Source organism: Zeus faber, assembly GCF_960531495.2.
Source record: "Zeus faber genome assembly, chromosome: 8".
Lineage (NCBI taxonomy): Eukaryota > Metazoa > Chordata > Actinopteri > Zeiformes > Zeidae > Zeus > Zeus faber.
The window spans coordinates 13,476,493-13,498,177 of record NC_137195.1 but is presented as its reverse complement, the minus strand read 5'-3'; the positions used below and the strand labels follow the sequence as shown (position 1 = coordinate 13,498,177).

Genomic DNA, 21,685 nt, shown 5'->3' with positions numbered 1-21,685 from the left:
ATAAAGTGCACAGTAGAACTCCACATGGGAAGGATATTACTGCTGCTAATACTTAGGTAAGTCCCTCAGTTTAAATACCAGTCCACTTCCATTTGTTCCCTGCCGGTTGTCTCTTGCATTAGGCTGTGCTTTCCCGCACTACTACAGTATCTGTTTCCTGTACCTTCCATCCAATCCTCTGCCTGATTCTCTGGACACTGATTCTCTGCCTGTTTCCTTGGACTCTGATTCTCTGCCTGATTCCCTGGACCCTGATTCTTACCTAATTGTTTTTGTGTCGTACTTACGGGTTCACTTCAGTGAGTTCACTTCAGAGTCTGTGAGCGTAACAGTTACCATATTTTCCAGTGTAAAAACTTGACAAGAATTTAAGAATTACATTAAATTGCAGTATTACTTACAAAATCACAATCACAATACATGAAATTGGCAGCTAAATTTTATTATGATATCAAGTTGGAAGTTAACTTCTAATTCCCAAGCGTATTTACAGAAACAAGCAAAGGAAGACGGCTGGGTTTCACCTTGTTGCCTTTTATATGTGATTTATGGCTAATTTCACAGAATATATATGTCATGAGTTTACATGAGCATACTGTATGTGTGGGTCAGATCAGTCTGTGTGTTGTGTGTGTGTGTGTGTGTGTGTGTGTGTGTGTGTGTGTGTGTGTGTGTGTGTGTGTGTGTGTGTGTGTGTGTGTGTGTGTGTGTGTGTGTGTGTGTGTGTATGTGTGACCGCTGAGGTATCTGACATGACATGACGTTCTAATGTGACTGTGTAAATATGTGTGAATATGTGTATGAAATGTAGTTAGTAAAAGGCAGTAAATATTCTGCTTGACATAAACATAGCAGGGCAACAAACCTGAGTGGATAGAGACACTTCCTGTGTGAGAGTATACATGTTTGGGTGTGGGTGTGAGTGTGTGTTTGTGTGTGTGTGTGTGTGTGTGTGTGTGTGTGTGTGTGTGTGTTTGTGTGTGTGTATAAGAACCGAAACAGGGACCCCTGTTTTCCTTCCCACATGGGAAGGATAATACTGCTGCTAATACTTAGGTTATTTCCTCAGTTTAAATACCAGTCCACTTCCCTTTGTTCCCTGCTGGTTGTCTCTTGCAGTAGGCTGAGCTTTCCCGCACTACTACCTGTTTCCTGTTCCTTCCGTCCAAACCGCTGCCTGATTCCCTGGACCTTGTTTCTCAGCCTTATTCCCTGGAACCTGATTCTTGGCCTGTTTCCTTGGACTCTGATTCTCTGCCTGATTCCCTGGACTCTGATTCTCTGCCTGATTCCCTGGGCCTTGAATCTCTCCCTGTTTCCCTGGACTCTGATTCTCTTCCTGATTCACTGGACCCTGATTCTCTGCCTGTTCCTTGGATTCTGATTCTCTGCCCGATTCACTGGACTCTTATTCTCTGCCTGATTCCCTGGACTCTAATTCTCTGCCTGATTCCCTGGACCCCGATTCTCTGCTTGTTCGCTGGACACTGATTGTCTGCCTGATTTCTTGGACTGATTCTCTGCCTGATTCCCTGGACCCTGATTCTCTGCCTCTTTCCCGGCGGATCATTTTGTCTTATCTAATTCATCTTATCTTGTCTCTAACTAATCTCCTGGTTTTGATCCCTGCCTATTTTTTGGAATAAACCGTATGGACTTTGACTTCATACCTGATTGTTTGTGTGTCGTGCTTACGGGTTCACTTCCGTTCTGAGTCAGTGGGCGTAACAGTAATCATATTTTCCAGTGTAAAAACTTGACAAGAATTTAAGAATTACATTAAACTGCAGTATTACTTCCAAAATCACATGAAATTGGATATGAATATGAAATTGGCAGCAAAATTTCATTATGATATTGAGTTGGAAGTTCCCTGCTAATTCCCAAGCCTATTTAAAGAAACCAGCTCGTAAAATACCGTGCTGCAGAGGTAGACTGCTGGGTTTCACCTTGTTAAAGGCCTTTTATATGTGATTTATGGCTAATTTCCCAGCATATAAATGTCATGAGTTTACATGTGCATACAGTATGTGTGGGTTAGACCAGACTGTGTGTGTGTGTGTGTGTGTGTGTGTGTGTGTGTGTGTGTGTGTGTGTGTGTGTGTGTGTGTGTGTGTGTGTGTGTGTGTGTGTGTGTGTGTGTGACCTCTGAGGTATCTGCGTGACATGACGTTCTAATATGACTGTGGAAATATGCGTGGATGTGTGTATGAAATGAAGTTAGTAAAAGGAAGTAAATATTTCTGCTTGACATAAACCTAGCAGGGCCCCGAACATGAGTGGAAAGAGCAACTTCCTGTGTGAGAGTATACATGTTTGGGTGTGTGTGTGAATGTGTGTGTATATAAGAACCTAAACAGGGACCCCCCTCCCTCGCCCCCCACCCCCCATATATATATATATATATATATATTTTCTTTTTTATAAAAAATATATTTTTTTAAATTAAGCCTGTATTCCACATATTGGTCAAATATGTTAAAGGTACCATATGTAATTTCTGCCGCTAGGGGTCTCTCAACGAAAACAATCACAAAAGACGGAGTTGGATGACATCGTGAGGCAGAGCGGCATCAAGGGAGCTGTTGTCTTCAGCCGTACGTTTTCGCATTATGGGGACAGCTTCGGTGACAGAACGTGCAGCAAATGGCAATCAATAATGGTGCTCCATCAAACAATAGTTAGTCGAGTTATAGTAGAGCAATACAAACAATAGTACAATACAGTGTCTAGATAACGTGGTCGAGGCCCTTCCTCACTAGCGTCCGGTCGTCCCCGTGTTGCCCCTTATAACAGTAAATGGGGAAGGGGACATTGACAGGCGACCTGATAAAAACAAAGCCTTAACCTGTATTAAAATTACGCTAGACGGTTTAAAAATTGTTGGAAATATTTGGGATAATGTAAGTACACAACTCAACAAAATATATAATATAGTTTTCTTCGAAATTCTCTACACAGAAAAATTACATATTGTACATTTAATGGGATATTAAACTTTTGTACCATTTTGGGATATACTTTGCCATGTGTGGCCGGTGGAAAGCCGGTTGGCAACCACTGCTCTGCAGCGCGAAAAGAGTAAATTCCATTGGAGACAAAGATGAACAGTAAATGAATAGAGACGGGAGAAAGAGAGAATAGAGGGAAAAATGTGAGAAGAGTTGGGAGTACAGCATGGGCCCTCATGCGTAGAGAGTAAACAGCTTTTCTTTCACAGGAGTTTGGTTTGTGTAAAACGGAGGGTGGCTAATGGGCTCGGCAGAGAAAGCAGGAGGGGAGGAAAAGAGAGGGGAAGGGAGGGGGGAGAAGTGGGAGAAAAATTTAAGGTACGCTGGCAGATCAGCCGCACTTTGCCGCGTGTTGTCGTTCCTAAGTGCTGGTGAGGGGCCTGGCAGGGCTGGTGGGGGTCCCCCCATAACGCTGGAGCGTGTGTGAGCACGGGCGGGAGGAGAAAGGAGGGAGTGGCAGGAGGAGGAGAGAAAAAACAGACAGAAAAACAGAGTGACACTTATTGAACGGAGGGGAGGACAGAGGAGAGAGAGAGTGATGGCTTCCACAGAGGCAGAACCGTGGAAATGGAGACGGCGGCGGACGGAGCCCGCGCGCGGTGAAAGGTGCGGCTTTGCTGACGAAAGAGCAAATCAAAACACGATCCAGTAGCAAAGAAAAACTCAAACCTGATCCTAAGGCATGGCTTCACTCCAGGTATGACACTGACCCCTGGTCAAACTAATAGGATTGTGCTGTTCTCACATGTGCTGGTAGTTATTCAAGGACCCGTTCCAATGAAAACTGGGCTTCCTATATTGCTACCACCTCTTGGAATCACGACTTTGACGATACAAACTGCTTTCTGGCAAAACCACGAGCTGCTGTACGGTGCTTTCAGGAAAAATAACCGAGTCAGAAACAGGCACGGATGAGCTTTTTCTTCTAACGTCGCAATATTCGGCAATTTTCCAAGATAATATTGTCTTGGCTTTGTCATAACACACGAGTACAAGCAAATAACATTTAGGGGCATCTAACTTAAGTTGCATTGTTGGTATGGTGGTATGGTAGTTCTTAGAAGCCAAACTACCTAATTAAGGAATAATTGAGGATATGAAAATGACTGGAATCCGCTAGAGCCAAATGTTTTATAGAAGGATCAGCCAACGGTCATGAAGAAAGTGAGGTATCGGCCAGTGGGACACAGACGGTGATGTCAGGATGAGCGTGGGATGAAGAGGCTCGCTGTAAACCAGAAAGAAAACAAAGTGAAAGACTGAAAGAGGAAAGCAGGTGAAAGGCAAGAGAACGCAGAGCTGGCAAAAGAAAAAAGGGAGCTAATGTTTTTGTTTTTTAGTGCAGGAGCTGTGAAAGTTATGGGTGCTCCTTACTACAGTGGAGGTGGAGAGGGGGAGAGAGAGAGAGGGAGAGGGGGAGAGAGAAAGGGAGCGAGGGAGAGAGGGAGAGAGGTAGAGATGGAAAGGGGGAGAGAGGGGGGGCGAGAGAGGGAGAGGTAGAGATGGAGAGTGGGGGGGGGCAGGAGGGAGAGAGAGAGAGAGAGAGAGAGAGAGGGGGAAAGGGGTCTACGAGTAATAAATAGAACCACAAGAAAGAGGGAAAAGAGGGAAGAGAACCAACTAAGGGTTAACTTTGTTCTTGGTGCACACCTTTACTTGCACACACACACACACACACACACACACACACACAGGTCAACGTCGTAATTGCCCTCCTTCATAAAACACAAACACGGACGCTGAACAGAGCGGGTGTAATGGATTTTTGGATGGATTTTCTGCACAGCTGTGTATCGGAGGGAAAGCTCTGGTGACAAGTCCTGGTGGTGCAACGTGCACGTCACCGCCCTCCCAACGTGCAAGTCTCTGCGTGCACATCTGGTCATATCAGCTCATCAATACACACAGGCATTCCACAAGCATTACTAAAAGGTTACACTGGCAAAAACAACTGACCAATGATCCCTGGAGCCATGAATCAATATAGTACATTAACATTATATGTGTTTGTGTGTGTGTGTGTGTGTTTCCTCGTGTATGTGTCCACACAGATCAACATTCTGTGTCTCTAATCTTGTTTTGCAGCGCACCACCCAGCGCTTCGCCTTGACCCCGTGGGGGGAAGCGTAAGGAGTCCCTTGAAGAAACGCTGCTCATCCATCACCACAGCGCGGAGGCCCCTCGCTGCCTCGCACGCAACAACCAGGCGGAATGAACTGAGACTAATTCTAATCACAAAACGACAAAAAGCCTAAATCTAAAGGAGCGGCTGATAATAATTAATTACTTTACCACTATACACCATATTACATTAAAAATGCATGCAATATGGTGTAAACAAATAGAATAATAATGACGAAGAATGATGAATGATGATGAAGAATAATGACGTATATGGAGTAAAAAAAGGAGACCAGGAATGACGGCAGAGGGTTAGGAAGCAATGCAGAAAACTTGATCAGGGCTGCATTATGAATCTAAAACAATGTCCTTGCAGCGGTATCATATAGTCCCAACACCACAAAACAAAGACAATCATTGTGGGTTTGCATGTGCCTGCACGTGCATCCCACAAATCAACACACTGGGGCCTGTTCGGCCCTAAATAACAATAATATACGTGTTGCAAAAAATGCAATGCTAATAGTAATATTATAGTCATATATTATATACAGTATATTTATAATAAAATATTACATACAGTATATTTATAGTCATCTAATATACACAGTATATTAATAGTCATCTAATATACACAGTATATTAATAGTCATCTATTTTACACAGTATATTTATAGTCATATATTATATACAGTATATTTATAGTCATATATTATCCCAGTATATTGATATTCATCTATTATACACAGTGTATTGATAGTTATATATTATATACAGTATATTTATAGTAATTTATCATATACAGTATATTTATAGTCATCTAATATACACAGTATATTTAGAGTCATCTAATATACACAGTATATTTATAGTCATCTATTATACACAGTATATTTACAGTCATACATTATATACAGTATATTCACAGGCATGCATTAGATACAGTATATTTAAAGTCATATATTTCTTGTGAGGAGCGTATAATCAGCTGTGTCTTCCTACTGACACAGTCATTAGATCATGTGCATTCCCATGCAAAGCCCTGAAGTCATACAGACATTCATACACTATTTCAAGGTAAATTAGGAGATGTTTTCAATGCTGGGGGGGCTCGCGTGCATGTATGTAACCCAAATAAAAATGTTTTTAGACCTGGACAAATTAACTGTTGGCATTCCTAAACAGCTTCAAGCGAAGAAACGTGTCTGCATCGAGCGTCCAGCTACCTCTTCTTTTTTTTTCCCTTTCCCTTTCCCTCTCCCATTCTTCCCTTTATTCCAACAGAGTAGCTTTTCCTTTTATTCCACCCATGCTCACACACACCTTGGCGTGTGCACGGACGCACACGCTCCACGTGTTTACACGTTTTGTCTCCAGACGCACGCTCTGGATACTTTCCTGTGGATCCCTCTCTTCCTATTTTCTTTATCTCTTTGTCTCTATCACACTCCATCTCTTATTACTGTGGACCTTCTGTTTTCCTCTACTCCTCAATTTGACAGATCTCTCTTTTCCTCAATCCCGCCATCCACACTCTATTTCCGCAACACTACTTTCAATCTATTTCGGCCCAGCCCCCCCCAATACACACACACACACACACACACACACACACACACACACACACACACACACACACACACACACACACACACACACACACACACACACACACACACACATCCTTGTACTGGTATCAAAGCGGGGTCCGCGTAAATACACCTGGTTAGTGAGGAGCTATGTTTCTGATGCACTTCTAAACCAAAGAAATAGTCACCTCGGAGACCGGTCCTCACAAGTATAGTAAAACAAACAGAACACACACACACACACACACACACACACACACACACACACACACACACACACACACACACGCACGCACACAGGCCCACATTCAGTTCCTCCTTCTCCTCCATCAGTGGGTGTGTGTGTGTGTGTGTGTGTGTGTGTAGATTTGTGACAACAGAGCTTTCTTTCACAAGTGCTTTTACTGCATCACTTCCTGCTCTCCTTCCTCCCGCACTGCCCCACCCCCGTCCAGCAAGCCTCCCCCCTTCCCCTCTCGTTGCCCTGGTCGTTTCCTCTTTCTCTTTCCATCTTTCCACCCCTCTCTCTCTCTCACTCTCTCTCTCTCTCTCTCTCTCTCTCTCTCTCTCCCTGCCTCCCTCCCATGCCCACTTGCTTCTACGCAACAGTGTAAACACACACACACACACACACACATACACACACACACACACACACCCACCCACACACACACACAGGGTTCATCGCATGTGAGAGCGGCCATGGGCAACCGCTGTTATGACAAATACAGCTAATGAATAATAACAGGCCGTGTCACACTCACTCTGTCAAACAGACTCTCACACGTTCACAAGCCCCAACAGAATCACAAATTCAACAGAGCCCTTTTCAGACTCCCTCTTAACGCAACCAAGTACGATTCATAAAAACTGGGAGATGTGCACTTATTTCCAATGGTGCATTGCGGACGCACACAGGGCTAATGCAGCCGGTAATGTCGGGTAACTATGTAACTCAATGAGTCAGGCTCAGCCATCACAGGACTGCTATTAGAGCTGCTGGCACCCAGAGTGCGTGCCCTCTGCCAAACGCTAAATCTGTTTTAACATAGGGACTATCACACACAGTCAGCCAGTGAGGAAGAAAGAGAGGGAGATGAAAAAGAGCGAGAGAGAGAGATAGAGAGAGAGAGAGGGGCGTGGTGCCAAATTGTCTAAAGAGGGGAAATCAATGACCAGATTGCCTGGCCCTGAATCCAAGAGTGTACTTCTAATCTGCCTGTGTGCATTCCTGTGTGTGTGTGTGTGTGTGTGCGTGCGTGCGTGTGTGCATTCCAATGTGTTCATTTGTGTATGTGTAAGTGCATGTGTGCATATAGCCTAAGTGTGTCGGTTCAATTAGTTCTTCTTATCACCTTCCACTCCGCCCTCAGATAGGCCTGAGGCATGGTGCGTTGGGGTGGGGTGGGGTGGGGTGGGGTGGGGGTCAGGTATATAAATAACCCTGTCACTCACACATCTCCTTGGGTCCATGCATACACGCCATCTTTTGCTTTTGCTGTATTTGTAGACTACAGTTTTAAGGCAAGGCTTTGAGGGTTTTGTACAATGAAATACTGATCATTGACCGGGAAATATTTTGTTGCATTTTGCGACAAGCTGCTGCTCTACGACTTTCTCGGCAATGTGTATTTGTTTGAAAAGTACGCGACATAGAGACATACATAAAATCATGAAGATATACAGTATGTAATTCTAGAAATGTATTATGGTTTTTCCGCCACATTTTAGGGGGAACCTAACCTAGTTGCAAGTATGAAGAACATTTGGATTCAATATGTACTGTGTATATACGTATATACAGTTATGCACTCTTATAACAGACAGATTTATTTGCTTTGGTCAGTCATACAGTATGGACATATTAAACTTGAACTGACGCCTGGCCTGACTGGGCTTTAAAAAAAATAATAATCACTTCATCTAAAGCATCACAATTTCCAAGAAAGTGCCACATACATACATTAAATCTACTTTGGAAATAACGTGAAAGCCTTTTTTTTATTGAGCCAGATTAGGTATGGCATTCCTGTCTCCCTGGCATATAGGAGGGAAACCTCATATTACTGACTTACTAAGGAGAGCTTAGTTCCTCACCTGTGTGTTCAGGGTGAGTGGGCCCATCTGGTGTTACCAGTGTGTCCCTGGCTGCTTGACTTGGCCCGACATGAACACACTCTCACACACACACACACACACACACACACACACACACACACACACACACACACACACACACACACTGCTGGTGATAATGCTCCCACTGTGCTACACAGAGAGGTACAGAGGCACAATCACTGTAGCGAGGCCCGGGGCCAGACATGGCATTACATCAATACAGACACCGCCGCACAACTGCCACCATTTTAAATACGGACACACACACACACACACACACACACACACACACACACACACACACACACACACACACACACACACACACAATCTGGCAGGTATTGCCACACTTACATCCGCACAAGCGTCATAACCCACGAGAAAACTTTTGCAGACACACGTGCCAACACACACACACACACACACACACACACACACACACACACACACACACACACACACACACACACACACACACACACACACACATACACACACACACACGCCTGGCAGATATTCTGGTCCTGTCCCAGGAAAACACCCATGGTGACAGGCAGCAAGGGCGGGAAGTTTCCATCCGAGTGCACCAGGACAACAGGCGGGTTTTAAGAACATGGAGAATAATTTACGTATCAAATACACGGGACCGTCCTTCAGCTCCTCGGTTTACACCTACTACGCCCGGCGTGCACTTCAACACACAAGAGGCATGACTGAAGGTTATATGTGCACCGAGAGGGAGAAAAGAGAAATGGAGGACATTCTTTGGCAAGGTCAGGGGAGCTGCTGCTGCAGTGGGAGGGAAATGAGGCGGTTGAAGGGCAGTTTGAAAGTGGATCCATGAAACTAAAGCGCACTGGAGACGTCGTAAATGTGTCCAGGCTATTGGGGCGTCTACACACGGAAACCTACTGTGACCACTCCAATCAATCTGTGAAATCACCGTCGTTTGCAACAGGGTAAAGTGCTGAGACGGGGAATCAGATTTTAAGATCTTACCTGTGAGAAGCACCTGCGATGCTCCCTCTCCGCCCCGGGACATCTGTAGTTCCGGGCGGCTCTCCCCTCCCCCTCCCTGCCCTCCACCCCCGCCTGATATGGTGACTGGGGGTGCTGGAGGGGGTAGACGCCGGGCTGATGGAGTCCCGGCACCGGGGCCTGCGGCTGGGGGCCAAGGCCCAGACGGAGCTCCCTCTCTGCATGCTGGATGTGGGTGGGGGGGCGGTGGAGGGGGGAGGAGAACTGCGGAGACGTGTCGGGGGCGTATGGGTGAGGGTTGGGGTGAGGGTGAGCAAAGGGAGGGGCGTGCGGAGGCGGGGCGGTGATGGAGTGCCAGTCAAACTGCCGGCGGTGCTGCTGGAGGGGTACGTCGGAGGAGGAGGAGGAGGAGAAGCGAGAGGAGGAGGCGCGGGAGGGGGAGGAGGCGCGGGAGGATGGGTGAGGAGAGGAGGCTCTCTCCGGCTCTCTCACCCTCCTCTGCTCGGTACTGGGGTGGGGCGGGGGTCTGTGTCGGGGGGGCTCGTCTCTCCACTCCAGCCGGCTGCCGTCCTCCAGTGGAGTAGTAGCCGCCGCCGCCGCCGCCACTGTAGTTGACACTTGTGCAGCAGGAGGTGAATTTTCCCTCTCCTCCTCCTCCACCGCTTCTCTGTCTTTAACCTCCTCGGCGGGGCCCTCCGTGCTGCCACGGGCGACGCCCGGCACCAGGGTCGCCGTCCCCGCGGCGTCGGTGTCGTTATCCGTGTGTCGAGCCTGGCGGTTGGGGCGGAGTAAGGGCAGGGAGAAGGGAACCCGGCCGTAACCGAACTGACCTGGACGGATTGCAGGCGACCTGACAGGGAGAAATAAATGGACGGGGTTAAGAAAGAGAGCAAAAAAAAAAAAGGCAGCGATGGGAGAGAGAGAGAGAGAGAGAGAGATGGAGAGAGTCAAAAGAGACAATGCCTGAGATAGGTCAGATAAATGTCCAATAAAACTTTGCTCAGACTGAAATCATTTGAGTTGACATTGAGCCAGCTGACAGTAAGCAGCAAGAGGGCAGAACTTCTATTTATATCTATCTCAAAACTAATCAGCTACACTGGGAAATATCAATGCCAAAAAAACTATTTTTTTTTCTGCCAGTGGGGTCAGGAAATTTGATTTGGTACAACTTCTTAAAACAAGGAAGAAATCATGAGATGGAAGAAATATTCTAGTATTAAAAAAATAGTCCTTAATCCACTGTATTCTTAAGATTACTAAATGCATCTTGAAATGTATGTGTGGGAAAACTGTGTGGTAAATATGAGGGGGGGAGGGGGCGCATCAACGGTCTGTTGTTCTGTTTTAAAGTTGATTTATTTCACTCAAAGAAAAAATACATACTTCCCTTCCAAAAACCAACTGAATAATGTCACACGGTATTTTAGAGCAGTCAATTTAACTGGGAGAAAAACATGCATATTTTTATTTTCGAGAGCCAGAGGAAGACCTCCGACGGCAGCTCCCCAGACTCCTCCTCGCTCAGCTTCAGCAACACATCAGCAACATGAATAACGTCAGTGACAATCAGCGCTTGGATGCCGCCTGTCGCCAGCGTCTTAAATAACTATCATGATGCCTCACTGGGCCCCGGCCCCTCACCTCCGGGGGGCTCCGCTGTCCCGGCTGGAGGAGACGGATCTTCTGTTCCCGCTGCCTCCGGCCCGCTGAGAGCCCGGACTGGTCGGCCTCCTCAGGACCCGGGTGGGCTGGTTGTAGCCGCGTGCCGTGGTGTGGTAGGGCGACCGGTAACCAGGCACGGGGTCCTGATTGGGCGGGGAGAACTCCGGCTGGTAAAACGGGTTCGCCGGCGCGGGTACGGGAGCGTCCGCGCCTCCGCCGGGTGGAGTGTCCCGGTACAGGGGCAGACCCTGGCTGTGGTTGGGGGACATCGGGGGGGAGTAGTACGGGGGACGTTGTCCGGGATAGAGGGAGGGGTAGTATGGCCGCATGGCGGAGATGACGGGACCCCCGACCGCGCCGGGGATATAGCCCCCCCAGTTGGGAGGTGAGTGAGAGAGTGGGGGGACCTGGGGGGGTGGAGGGGGCAGACACTTCCTGCTCCGGTGTGAGACTCCCACGCCACAGGCCTGAGAGCATCCTGACCACTCGCCCCAGAGAGACCACACCCCCTCCACCGCCTCGGCCTCGAAAACCTGCCTGGATCGCCTGCCTGTCACCTGGACACACACACACACACACACACACACACACACACACACACACACACACACACACACACAGAGACACACATACACGCAGAGAAACAGGATCATACATCCACTTCTCCTTGAATCATATGTGATTAGTTTATTCATTTGGCCCTGGGTTCAAAAAGTTTCCCTCACGCTGTAGCTTTGCGGTGCCAGTGGAATGATTTATGAACCCTCCATGTCAGAGGAGGTCGTCTTCTCAGAAAACGCTAGGTCGGTCAAAATTGCAAGACCTTGCAAATAGCTCAAAGAAAAGTCAGACTTCGAAAAAAAACAAGTGAGATTGCGAAATGGCAGATATCTGTAGTAAATGGCCGTATGAAATGAGTTGGAAAAACAATTCTCCGATTGGTCATCGTCTGCAGAGTCTCTACCGAAGAGCCAGTCACTGTAATATATCCTGGAGTCATCGTGATTCAGTAAAATTGGGAATCGTCCAGGAGGCTTTGAGACAATCGATATTAGACTTGAACTCAAATGAAAGAGTTCGGGAAAGGAGAACATTATGGCTGACCCAGGTTTTGGCGTGTGTGTGTGTGTGTGTGTGCGTGCGTGCGTGCGTGCGTGCGTGCGTGCGTGCGTGTGTGTGTGTGTGTCTGTTAGGGCTGGATATAGATAGAGAACAATTGGGAGAGTGTCATTTCCCCAAGGAACCTTACATGATCTATGTCACAAACTTCAATCAGATGAAAGCAAACATTTCAGATCCGGTACCGTGACACATTTCAGGTCATATCTCCGTCAAACGGCAAAATTTGATAACGTAATCAAAGAATGTATTCTCATTTCACAGTAACGCGATAATACAATAAATGCTAATTCTATGATCAGATGCACGCACGCGTGCACGTCTGTGCGTGCACGGCCGCCGGGCTTTGATGCCTCCCTCCCTCGGCGTCTGTAGATAAATGTTTCTTCTCTAATTTCATAACACAGCCATTGGCCTCGTTGGCAGGATGGCCAAGATGGGAGCTGAACAAAAGTTTCCATTCAGAGGGAACCAAAACATAAATCTGCGCTCTACTTCTCTCTCTTTCTCCCATTCTTTGTGTCGAAGCGCGCGTGTGTGTGTGCATGTGCGTGTGTGTGTGTGTGTGTGTGTGTGTGTACTGGAGGTATACACGAGGCTACAATAAACTTGTGAGGGTGTGTATGTTTGGTCTGTGTGGTGGACTTTGGAAAACAGGTGTAATAAACACATGTGTGTTGAGTGTGTATTTTGTGGGCTTGTGTGTTGTGTGTGTGGCTATGTGTGTCCCACTACGTACATTGTTGTCTTTTCCAGGTTGACTTACATCAATAAGGTCAGTCTACGCCTGACACTGAAGGGGAACGCGTGGCGGGGAGTAGAGGGAAAAGCTGATGGCAGGCGTGCACCAGACCATTTCCAAAAGACAGCATCGCGCATTTAAAGACTTTTTTTCCAGGATTTTTTTCCGGGATTTTTTCCAGGATTCGCTGGGACGAGGGTCACAGGGGATCACACATCCTGGGATTCTCGGACACACCGCCGAGGCCCGAGATTTAGGACCTGAGATAATATCGAACCGGCCCGACTTCCGGGACCAGTCTGAGACCGATCACGAGACGTTTCTGTCCGTCTCAGAGCAACGGCAGCGCTGTCTTAATCTGATTCTCTGCGGAACCTCAGAAAAACTCGTCTGGGAATCCAAAAAAATCCTCAGGAAAGTCGTTTTTGGTGTACGCTGCACACGAGGTGACGCGGGCGGAAGCGGTGGGGGCAGTCACAACTAATGAGACGTGTGTGTAAGGTGTACGCGCTGTAATGGCCGACATCAAACACACACAGCTGCCACATAACTGGGACCAGTAATGAGAGCCAAGCAGTGACCCAGGAGCCGGGGGTGGGAGGGTGGGGACCCGTGGAGCTACTGGTTAAGCTCCGGCCGCACTGTACCGGCAGCACCTCCCCCGACCGCCTCCGTCACCGTCACGCCGCCGTACCTTTTTCTTCCCCGCTTTGGACGCGGAGGACGTGGCCGCCACCAAACCCCACAGCACACAGAGCCTGATGGAGGGGGACAGAAGGGGGGAGGGAGACAAGAGGGCGCGCAGCGTGAGGTGTGAGGGACGTTGAGCAGGATTCAGAGGCACAAGCAGTTTCAACACGTTCCCTTTGAAATGGGTTAACGTCGCGTCGCGCTGTTTATACATGACTCATCGACTTCAAGCGGAAATCCATAAGATCGTTTTTTTTTCTTCCCCCCCAACACCCGGGTTCACCCTCATCTTCGCTCTAAAATGGTCACTTCGGTTCTTCTGGTCAATTGCTTCGGTTCGGGGTTTTTTTTTTTTTTTGTCTAGGTCAAAAAATACATGAATGGTAGTTATATTTCTTAGTTCGAGAGAACTTTTCTTTTTTGTGAATGTTCATCCATATCTACCATATCCTGACCACAAGTGACGACACTGGGTTATCAAATTCACCATCCTGGGAAAGGCGGACCCCGCCACTGACAACAGAAACAGCATAAGCTATAGAGGACCACATACATAACACATACAGTATATATTGAATGATAATTCTCACAAAGTGCCAGCTAGATAAAAAATACAGGAAAAAGGTGTGATTCTTAAACAAAATAATCTTATGGATTACCACTTTAACATGGAATCGGGACCCAGTCTGCCATTCTTTTTGCTCAAACATTTGCTCCTTGACATATTTTTCTCAGTCTGCCTTGAAAACATCATTTTCCCTGGCACCGCAAACTCAAACACATTCAGCACGACTATCAGATGTCGTTGGAGTGGGGTCTGTGGAAACAAACCAACACTTTATTTATTTTTTATTTTTTTTATTCCTCCTTCCAAAGCTCTGGGAGCAAACACCAACCAGGCTGGGAAAGCCTGGCAGGCTCGACCAAACTAATGGCTTCAAACATCGGGAGGGTTTCCTCTCTGCTGGACTGTCCACACCCCGAGGATGTGGTTTTAACACTTACAACCACAGTTGTGTCTTTTCCAAACTCCGTCCAAAACCATCACACGCAACATGGTACTTGGTGTTCTGAGGTTTGATGCTTTGAGGGCTCACTTTTCTCGAGGCTTTAAAAGGTCTAGTGATGGTCGACATTAATTATGGGGTGCATGCCTCAAGAGTGACTTGAAACCTACGAGATGTAATGATGGTAAACCAAAACCACTGGACAGGATAAAAAATAAAAAAATAAAAATGAATAAATATAAACAAAAAAATAAAATAAAGACCGACTCCACAATCCACATGAACCGTCACCGCAAGCCACATGCACTTCGCGCAGTGGGATTGCGGTGCAGCCCACACTAGACTTCACAATTATCCCAAAAACGCGGACAAAGGACCGGCACAGAGCGACACAACAGAGCCGCTCAGGCCGAAGTAACGACCCCCTACCCGCGTCCACGTTTCTCCCTCCGCTACAGTGGCACATTGTGGTGGGGGGAGAACGGAGAGAGGGGACCCAGGGAGAGGAGAACGTTTCAAAAAATAAAAAATTAAAATAAAAATAAAAATTAAAAAATAAATAAAAGTAAAGTCCAAACTATGCGCCCTCGGGTGAATTCCTCTATAATAACTCCCTATAAACCCCGGAGCGCGACGCGCTCGAAGACGCGCGTCAAAGTTTCTTTTACGCGCAAACAAAACTTTTTTCTTTTTCCCTTTAGCGTCGGTTAACACCTGATCGCGAGGGGACGCACACGCCAGCGGGTCCTTGTCATTCATTGCAAAAATCCACGAGATGTTATCGGCTTCACGTGGCGCACTGGGGTTGTACTTTACCTGAACAGGGTCCCGAGCCGCATGGTCACTTTTCTGGAGGTTTGTTTTTTTTTGGAGAAATCCTCACTCTGTCCACTTTGCTATTTTTTCTTTTTTACCTTCCAGCCTAGTTTAGCGCTAAAGCCATATGATGCGGCATGGGTAATAGTGCAATAGTTTCCCTCCCCCCTCTCTCTCTCTCTCTCTCTCTCTCCCTCGCTCCCTCTCTCTCCCTCTCAGTCACTCCCCGTGATTTTGGAGAGTGGGAATGGTTCCCTAGTTTTTTGTTTTTTTCTTCCTCACTCGTTCACTCGACAACTTTTTTTTTTTTTGTCCTTATTATATCTGGTGTGACGTCTGCTGGTAGCCAGGGGGCCGGGGGGCGGGGGGCGGGAGACATAATGGACAGATTACACAACCCACCCTCACCCTCCTCTCTCTCTCTCTCTCTCTCTCTCTCTCTCTCTCTCTCTCTCTCTCCCCTCTCTCTCCTTTTCTGTCCGTCTCCCCCTTGGTTCACCCACTGTTTATCAGATCAGTTTTCTCCTTCCCTCCCACCCTCTCATCTTTTTTTTTTTTTTTGCCTAGAATTACAAAGACCTCTAGAATAACCTATGACAAACAAAAACAAATCCTAATTTCAATTGTCTTTCGGCCTCCCTCCCTCTCCGGAATTAGAAAGACCTTTATAATAATAACAACCGATAACACCCAAACAATTCCACACTTCTCAACCCCGACCCCCCCCCTCCCAACCACACCACACACACGAACACGCACACACACGTGAAAGTCACACTATGAGCCCTGACTAAGCTATAACAACTCTCAGAGCTGCTTTCCTGCTTGCACAATCCTACATAAGAATGCCCTATTGTACGAGCTAATACTGATCAGTCATTATGATCTGCAAACAGCCCAGTTGGCAGCATATGTCTGGTAACTGTTATAAGTTGTGGCGGTCGTGCAAACCCCCCCCCCCCGCCCCGCCTTCCAAAAAAAGAAAAAAATATTTGGGGGTGTCATTCCTCAGCAGATGATGAACGCACAGAAGAATTTCTTTGTTGTACAAATCCTACGTAAGGTGTATTCACGGCAAGAGAGTTAAGTAACCCCCCTTGTTTTATTTATTTATTTATTTATCTATTTATCTATTTATTTATTACTTCAATGTGCCTTTATTTACCTTTCTATGAATGGAGAAGGCGCATAGCTGGATCTCGATTATTTACAGTCGTGTTACTTAGTGGAACATAACAATAACAAACATGTGCTCATAACTCTTTAATCGCAGCTTTATTGCGACACCGTACACATGGAATAAACATAGTTTGGAAGGACGATAAGTAAACCCGAGATACACTTCCGAGAGATGGAGATGTGTGATTGTTTGTGCGTGCGTACGTGCGTGCGTGCGTACGTGCGTGCGTGCGTACGTACGTGCGTGGTTGAGGGCTCGTTTCTACCCAAAGCCAGATGTGGGAGCTGCCCAATGCCTGCCAGTGTCGACAATATTTATTTGTTTGTTGTTCGGCCTCCACCCAGCGCGGAGTTTCCCTCGACGTGTTACGTTCAAGGACCGTGCCGCTCACACACCCTGAAGGAATCAGTGCAGGGAGGGCGATAAGCAGTCGTGGAGAGGGAAATGAGAAATGAGAAAAAGATGAAAGGACAAACAAGCTGGAGGAGGGAGCGAGTTCCGATTAGGCCGGCGTTGACGGAAGATGGAAATTTGTTGTAATCTGAGTGCTGGAGAAAGAGGGGGAGGGAGCGATGGGGTCACCCTTATTCAGGTAGCACGGGGTCAAGGAGACGCCAACGGGAGGGCACGGCGGACCGTGACTCCATCTTGGTTCCTTGGGCCCAGTCGCTCCGTGTGCAGCGCCGCCTGGAGAGTGTGAAGCTGTAGCGACATGACGGGCGGAGTGTGAGAAAGAGCGATAGGAGGAGGGCGGGGCGTGCCGGGTGTATGGTGTGTTATGATCCATCGTTGCATACTAGCGCACAGGGCTTTGGGATGTCCCAGAGCCAGCTGCTTTTCTTGGCGGGGCCTCTAACAACACAGACACAGAGATGGTGACGGAGATTAGCTACTTCAAAGGCCAGATCTGAGAGCGGTAACAGTAGTCTCAACCGCATTATGAAGCAAGATTACCATTCAATCTGTCAAAATAAAGAGTTAATGTGGCAATTACAGTGATGAGGGCCGACTCCGGGGCCTAAACATACAAATACATACCGATAGTGGCTTCTTGTGCGTATGTGTATGTGTGTACATGTTCGTATGAATGTGTTTGTACACAATGTTCTGTACGTCTGTGTTTGTATGCATATCGTTGATGAGTGGGTCGCCCACTGCTGTCCGTCTTTAAGCCGTACGCCCCAATCAACAAACAAATCAGTATCTGCAATTAACTAAAGGTTGCTGCCATGACCACCAGTATTGTGTGACCAGCTATTCCCCCTTTGCACGCCCCCCTTTTGTCTCTCCCTCTCTCTGTCTCTCTCTCTCTTTCTCTCTCTCTCCCTCTCCCTCCCCCCCCCTCCCTCTCTCTCTCTCTCTATATCTCTCTCTATCTCCCTCTGTGTCTCTGAGAAGCAGTTACCATAGCATAGGGTCGCAGACATGCCCCAGCGACCACAGAGCCCTGATTATCAAAATGCCTGTATCAAGTAGTCACCACATCACACAAGTGTGGTGTGCGTGTGTGGTATGTGAGTATGTGTGTGTGTGTGTGTGTGTGTGTGTGTGTGTGTGTGTGTGTGTGTGTGCGTGCGTGCGTGTGAGTATGTGAGTATATATGTGTGCGTGCGTGCGTGCGTGCATTTGTGTCCAGGGGAGTTTCATATACTAGTAGATCTGTCATTTGTCTCGGATGGCTGATCTGAATAATAACCCTGCAGATTGGAGTAGCAGGGGCCTTGTGGGAGTGTTAAATCACACTCATGCTTCCATGCGCACACATACACACACTCTCCGCCTTCCCACAAAAACAGACACAGCCCAGCCTATCCCGGTGCCTAAATACATTACAGTAGGTGTTCAAACCCTTTATGGCAGGAGTTAATGAGGTCTCCGGGCCTCTCCAGACTCACAGAGAGGCGCTGAGTTGCGACTCGGGCCTCGCTGCCGGCTTCTCTGTCGCCATATAAGCAGCTAGACAGAGAGGCTTAAATGGGTCAAATACAGACGACCGGTGCCGAGACTGGTCAGATGGTTTTCAGAATTAAAAACACGCAAACAAAAACAATGTAATCCCTGGTGGGGAATAATCCGCATTGAGAGGGAATCTAGTAAACAGGAACTTGGTGGAGCGGCGTGCAGACCCCTGCAGGTCCGACATGCAGTAACTCGTTGGATATTGTAACCTTGATTAAAGCTACACGGGCAGCGATCTCTTCCCGGGCGCAAGTCTCACACAAAGCCTCCTCTCAGGAGGAGAGGAGGAGGTCCGACCCGACTTCACTGACGGACGGAGAGGCCGAGAGCCGGGAGAGGGATGGTGAAAGAGAGCAAAATGATAGATGGGGACACAAAGGGAGGGGGAGAAACGGCGGTGCCAGAAAATGGATGAAAGGGGAACATTAGAGAAAGAGGTAAAGGCCGATTAGAAGGGGAGGCAAAGGAGCGAGTGGGAGAGAAAGAAGGAGAAAGAACCCGGGGGTGGGGCTTAGGGGTTAGTGAATTGTCTGCCCCAAATGGAGTCAATATTTGCTCCATTCCACCCATCTAATGGCGCTGGCTCGGATTAAAGCGTGAAGAATATGCGGCGGAAGGACCGCAGAACCCCAAGAACCCCACAAGAGCATTCTGGACGCAGCCCAGAAACACAACACCTACACGGGGATTTGTTTTGTTTTTAACACCACCTCGTCCCATTGTGGGCACAGGTGTCAGGACAAATAGAGCAGATAAGAGAGGGAGAGAGAGAGATAAGGGGAGGTGGGAGACTCTGGGAGGGTCCCAGAAAACCACAGAGGAGGAGCACCGAGGGTGAAAAGGGCACGGGAGTCGGATAGGAGAAACGTTGTGAAACAGCTCCATCCTTAAAAAATCATTCGATTGACAATATCAACATTACACAGGTGGAAACTATAACACGCGTGCGTAGTTCGTTGTATTTGTTTCAAGGCGAACACTTTGTAATGAATATTTGTATTTGTATATTTGAATTAGCGGTTGGGGTACTGGCAGTAGAAGCAGGGGGAGGCGCTCTGCTGGGGGTCAGAGGGGAGACAAGGGCCAGACAAGGACATAAAAGAGAGAGAGAGGGTCACCAAAGTGGACCCTAATTGGCTGAAAAGGCTGCTGGGATGGCCTTGTTCCAATTATTCCCACAAAGAACGATTCATTGCTGCATTGAAAGAAGCCACTGAGCCATATATGTACACATAACAACAATAATCAACCAGATTTGTGTTCGTGTGAATGGGCATCTATGGTATGGCCCAGCATATAAAAAAGTGAACTAGAAAGATGAAGCGGAAAAAAATAACTGCACGAATAAGCACCCTGCCATGTTTACAGTCAATGGGATATTGGCAAGTGTGCATTCTAATTAAATCTTATTCCATCTGTTTAAAGCATAAAGAGTAAAAAAATCCAACATATGATCCATCTCAGCCTTGAACAACTCAAGCGCGTACAGTACGAACAACAACATAAAGTTGGACGAAGCGTGTGCATTTAAGAGGAAGAGGATGTTGACGGGGTTTGAAATATTTCACTCAATTAAAAGCTTTAAAGTGAAACAATAAAAAAGTACAAAAATGGAAAACTGCACACAACGGGTTGCGGGTTTTGGTCTCGGGTTCGGGTTTTGGCTCTGTGGTTGACGTGCTGGCGCGCCGCTGGGGTCGCCTGCCCCGGGCCCAGGGTAATGGGGCATGTGTATTCCTCCTGCGTCATTTCGTCTGGTCCTGTGACCCGGGCAGGACCTGGCTCCGGGCCTACGGTCCGTGCCTGGTGCCCGGGGCCCGGGTTCTGCACCTGCGGTTGCGTCTTGTGCCTGCACATGGGGATGGGTTGTATGTGTACGCCTCAGAGACCCAGTCCCAGGGCTCTCCTCGTGCTCCCTGGGACTGGGTTATGCTCCTCGGGGCCAGGCATGGGGTTGCTCCGCGGGCTTCCGGGTTCTTTGAGGGCCGGGGGTCTTCTGTGGCTGCAGGGCGGGGTATTGGAGCTTTCCTGCAGCCGTGGGGTGCCTATGCAGCTGCGGGGACTCAGGGGGGGGGGGGGCTTTCCGCCGCTTGGAGGCGTTGCGACATAATACCAACCATATACACCAGAACGAATAAGTCCTGTACACTCACCGGTGGACACTTAAACACATGCACGCACACACACACACACACACACACACACACACACACACACACACACACACACACACACACACACACACACAAACACACTGCATCAGCACCTGCTTTGAACACACCCCCAGCACCCTCCTGGTTACATCCCTCTCCTTTCCTCCCTCATTTACTGCCATAACTATGACAGAAAGAGGCCACATGACCAATTGCTGTTCCGGTTTTCCTGGACTTAATTAACTCTGTTTTTCAATACATGTTGTCATCTGATGTTTATGTTTTTCCATGTACATGTTGTGTATTTCTATGTTTATTTATCCCACCCATCATGACTCTCCCCCTCTTGGAGTAGTGATTAGTTGTTTATAGACCCAAACATGGTAAAATAGTTCTCCAAAGAGGGGGATTGGTGGTGGTTCTGTGTAACAAAAAGCTGTGCTCTTATCATCCCACAGGTCGTCCACAGGACAGAGTTACTGCAGCAGTGTTTGATGATTTAAGAATGAACAAAGAGTTGCATTGCAGGTTGTGAAG

At 47.6% G+C, this 21,685-nt stretch overlaps 1 protein-coding gene across 1 annotated transcript in view; it reads right to left on the bottom strand.

Annotated features, from left to right (window-relative positions):
* The window catches only part of adamtsl4 (ADAMTS-like 4), a 32,385-nt gene extending 16,344 nt beyond the window's left edge, over positions 1–16,041 (bottom strand). Inside the window, exons 1-4 of the mRNA XM_080004745.1 lie at positions 15,857–16,041; positions 14,038–14,101; positions 11,462–12,039; positions 9,839–10,667 (exon numbers count right to left, since the gene is read on the bottom strand). Of these exons, the coding sequence (XP_079860871.1) occupies positions 9,839–10,667; positions 11,462–12,039; positions 14,038–14,101; positions 15,857–15,879 (1,494 nt within the window). The 5' untranslated portion in view covers positions 15,880–16,041. The remainder of the gene's footprint in view (positions 1–9,838; positions 10,668–11,461; positions 12,040–14,037; positions 14,102–15,856) is intronic.
* Between the last annotated feature and the right edge of the window lie 5,644 nt (positions 16,042–21,685).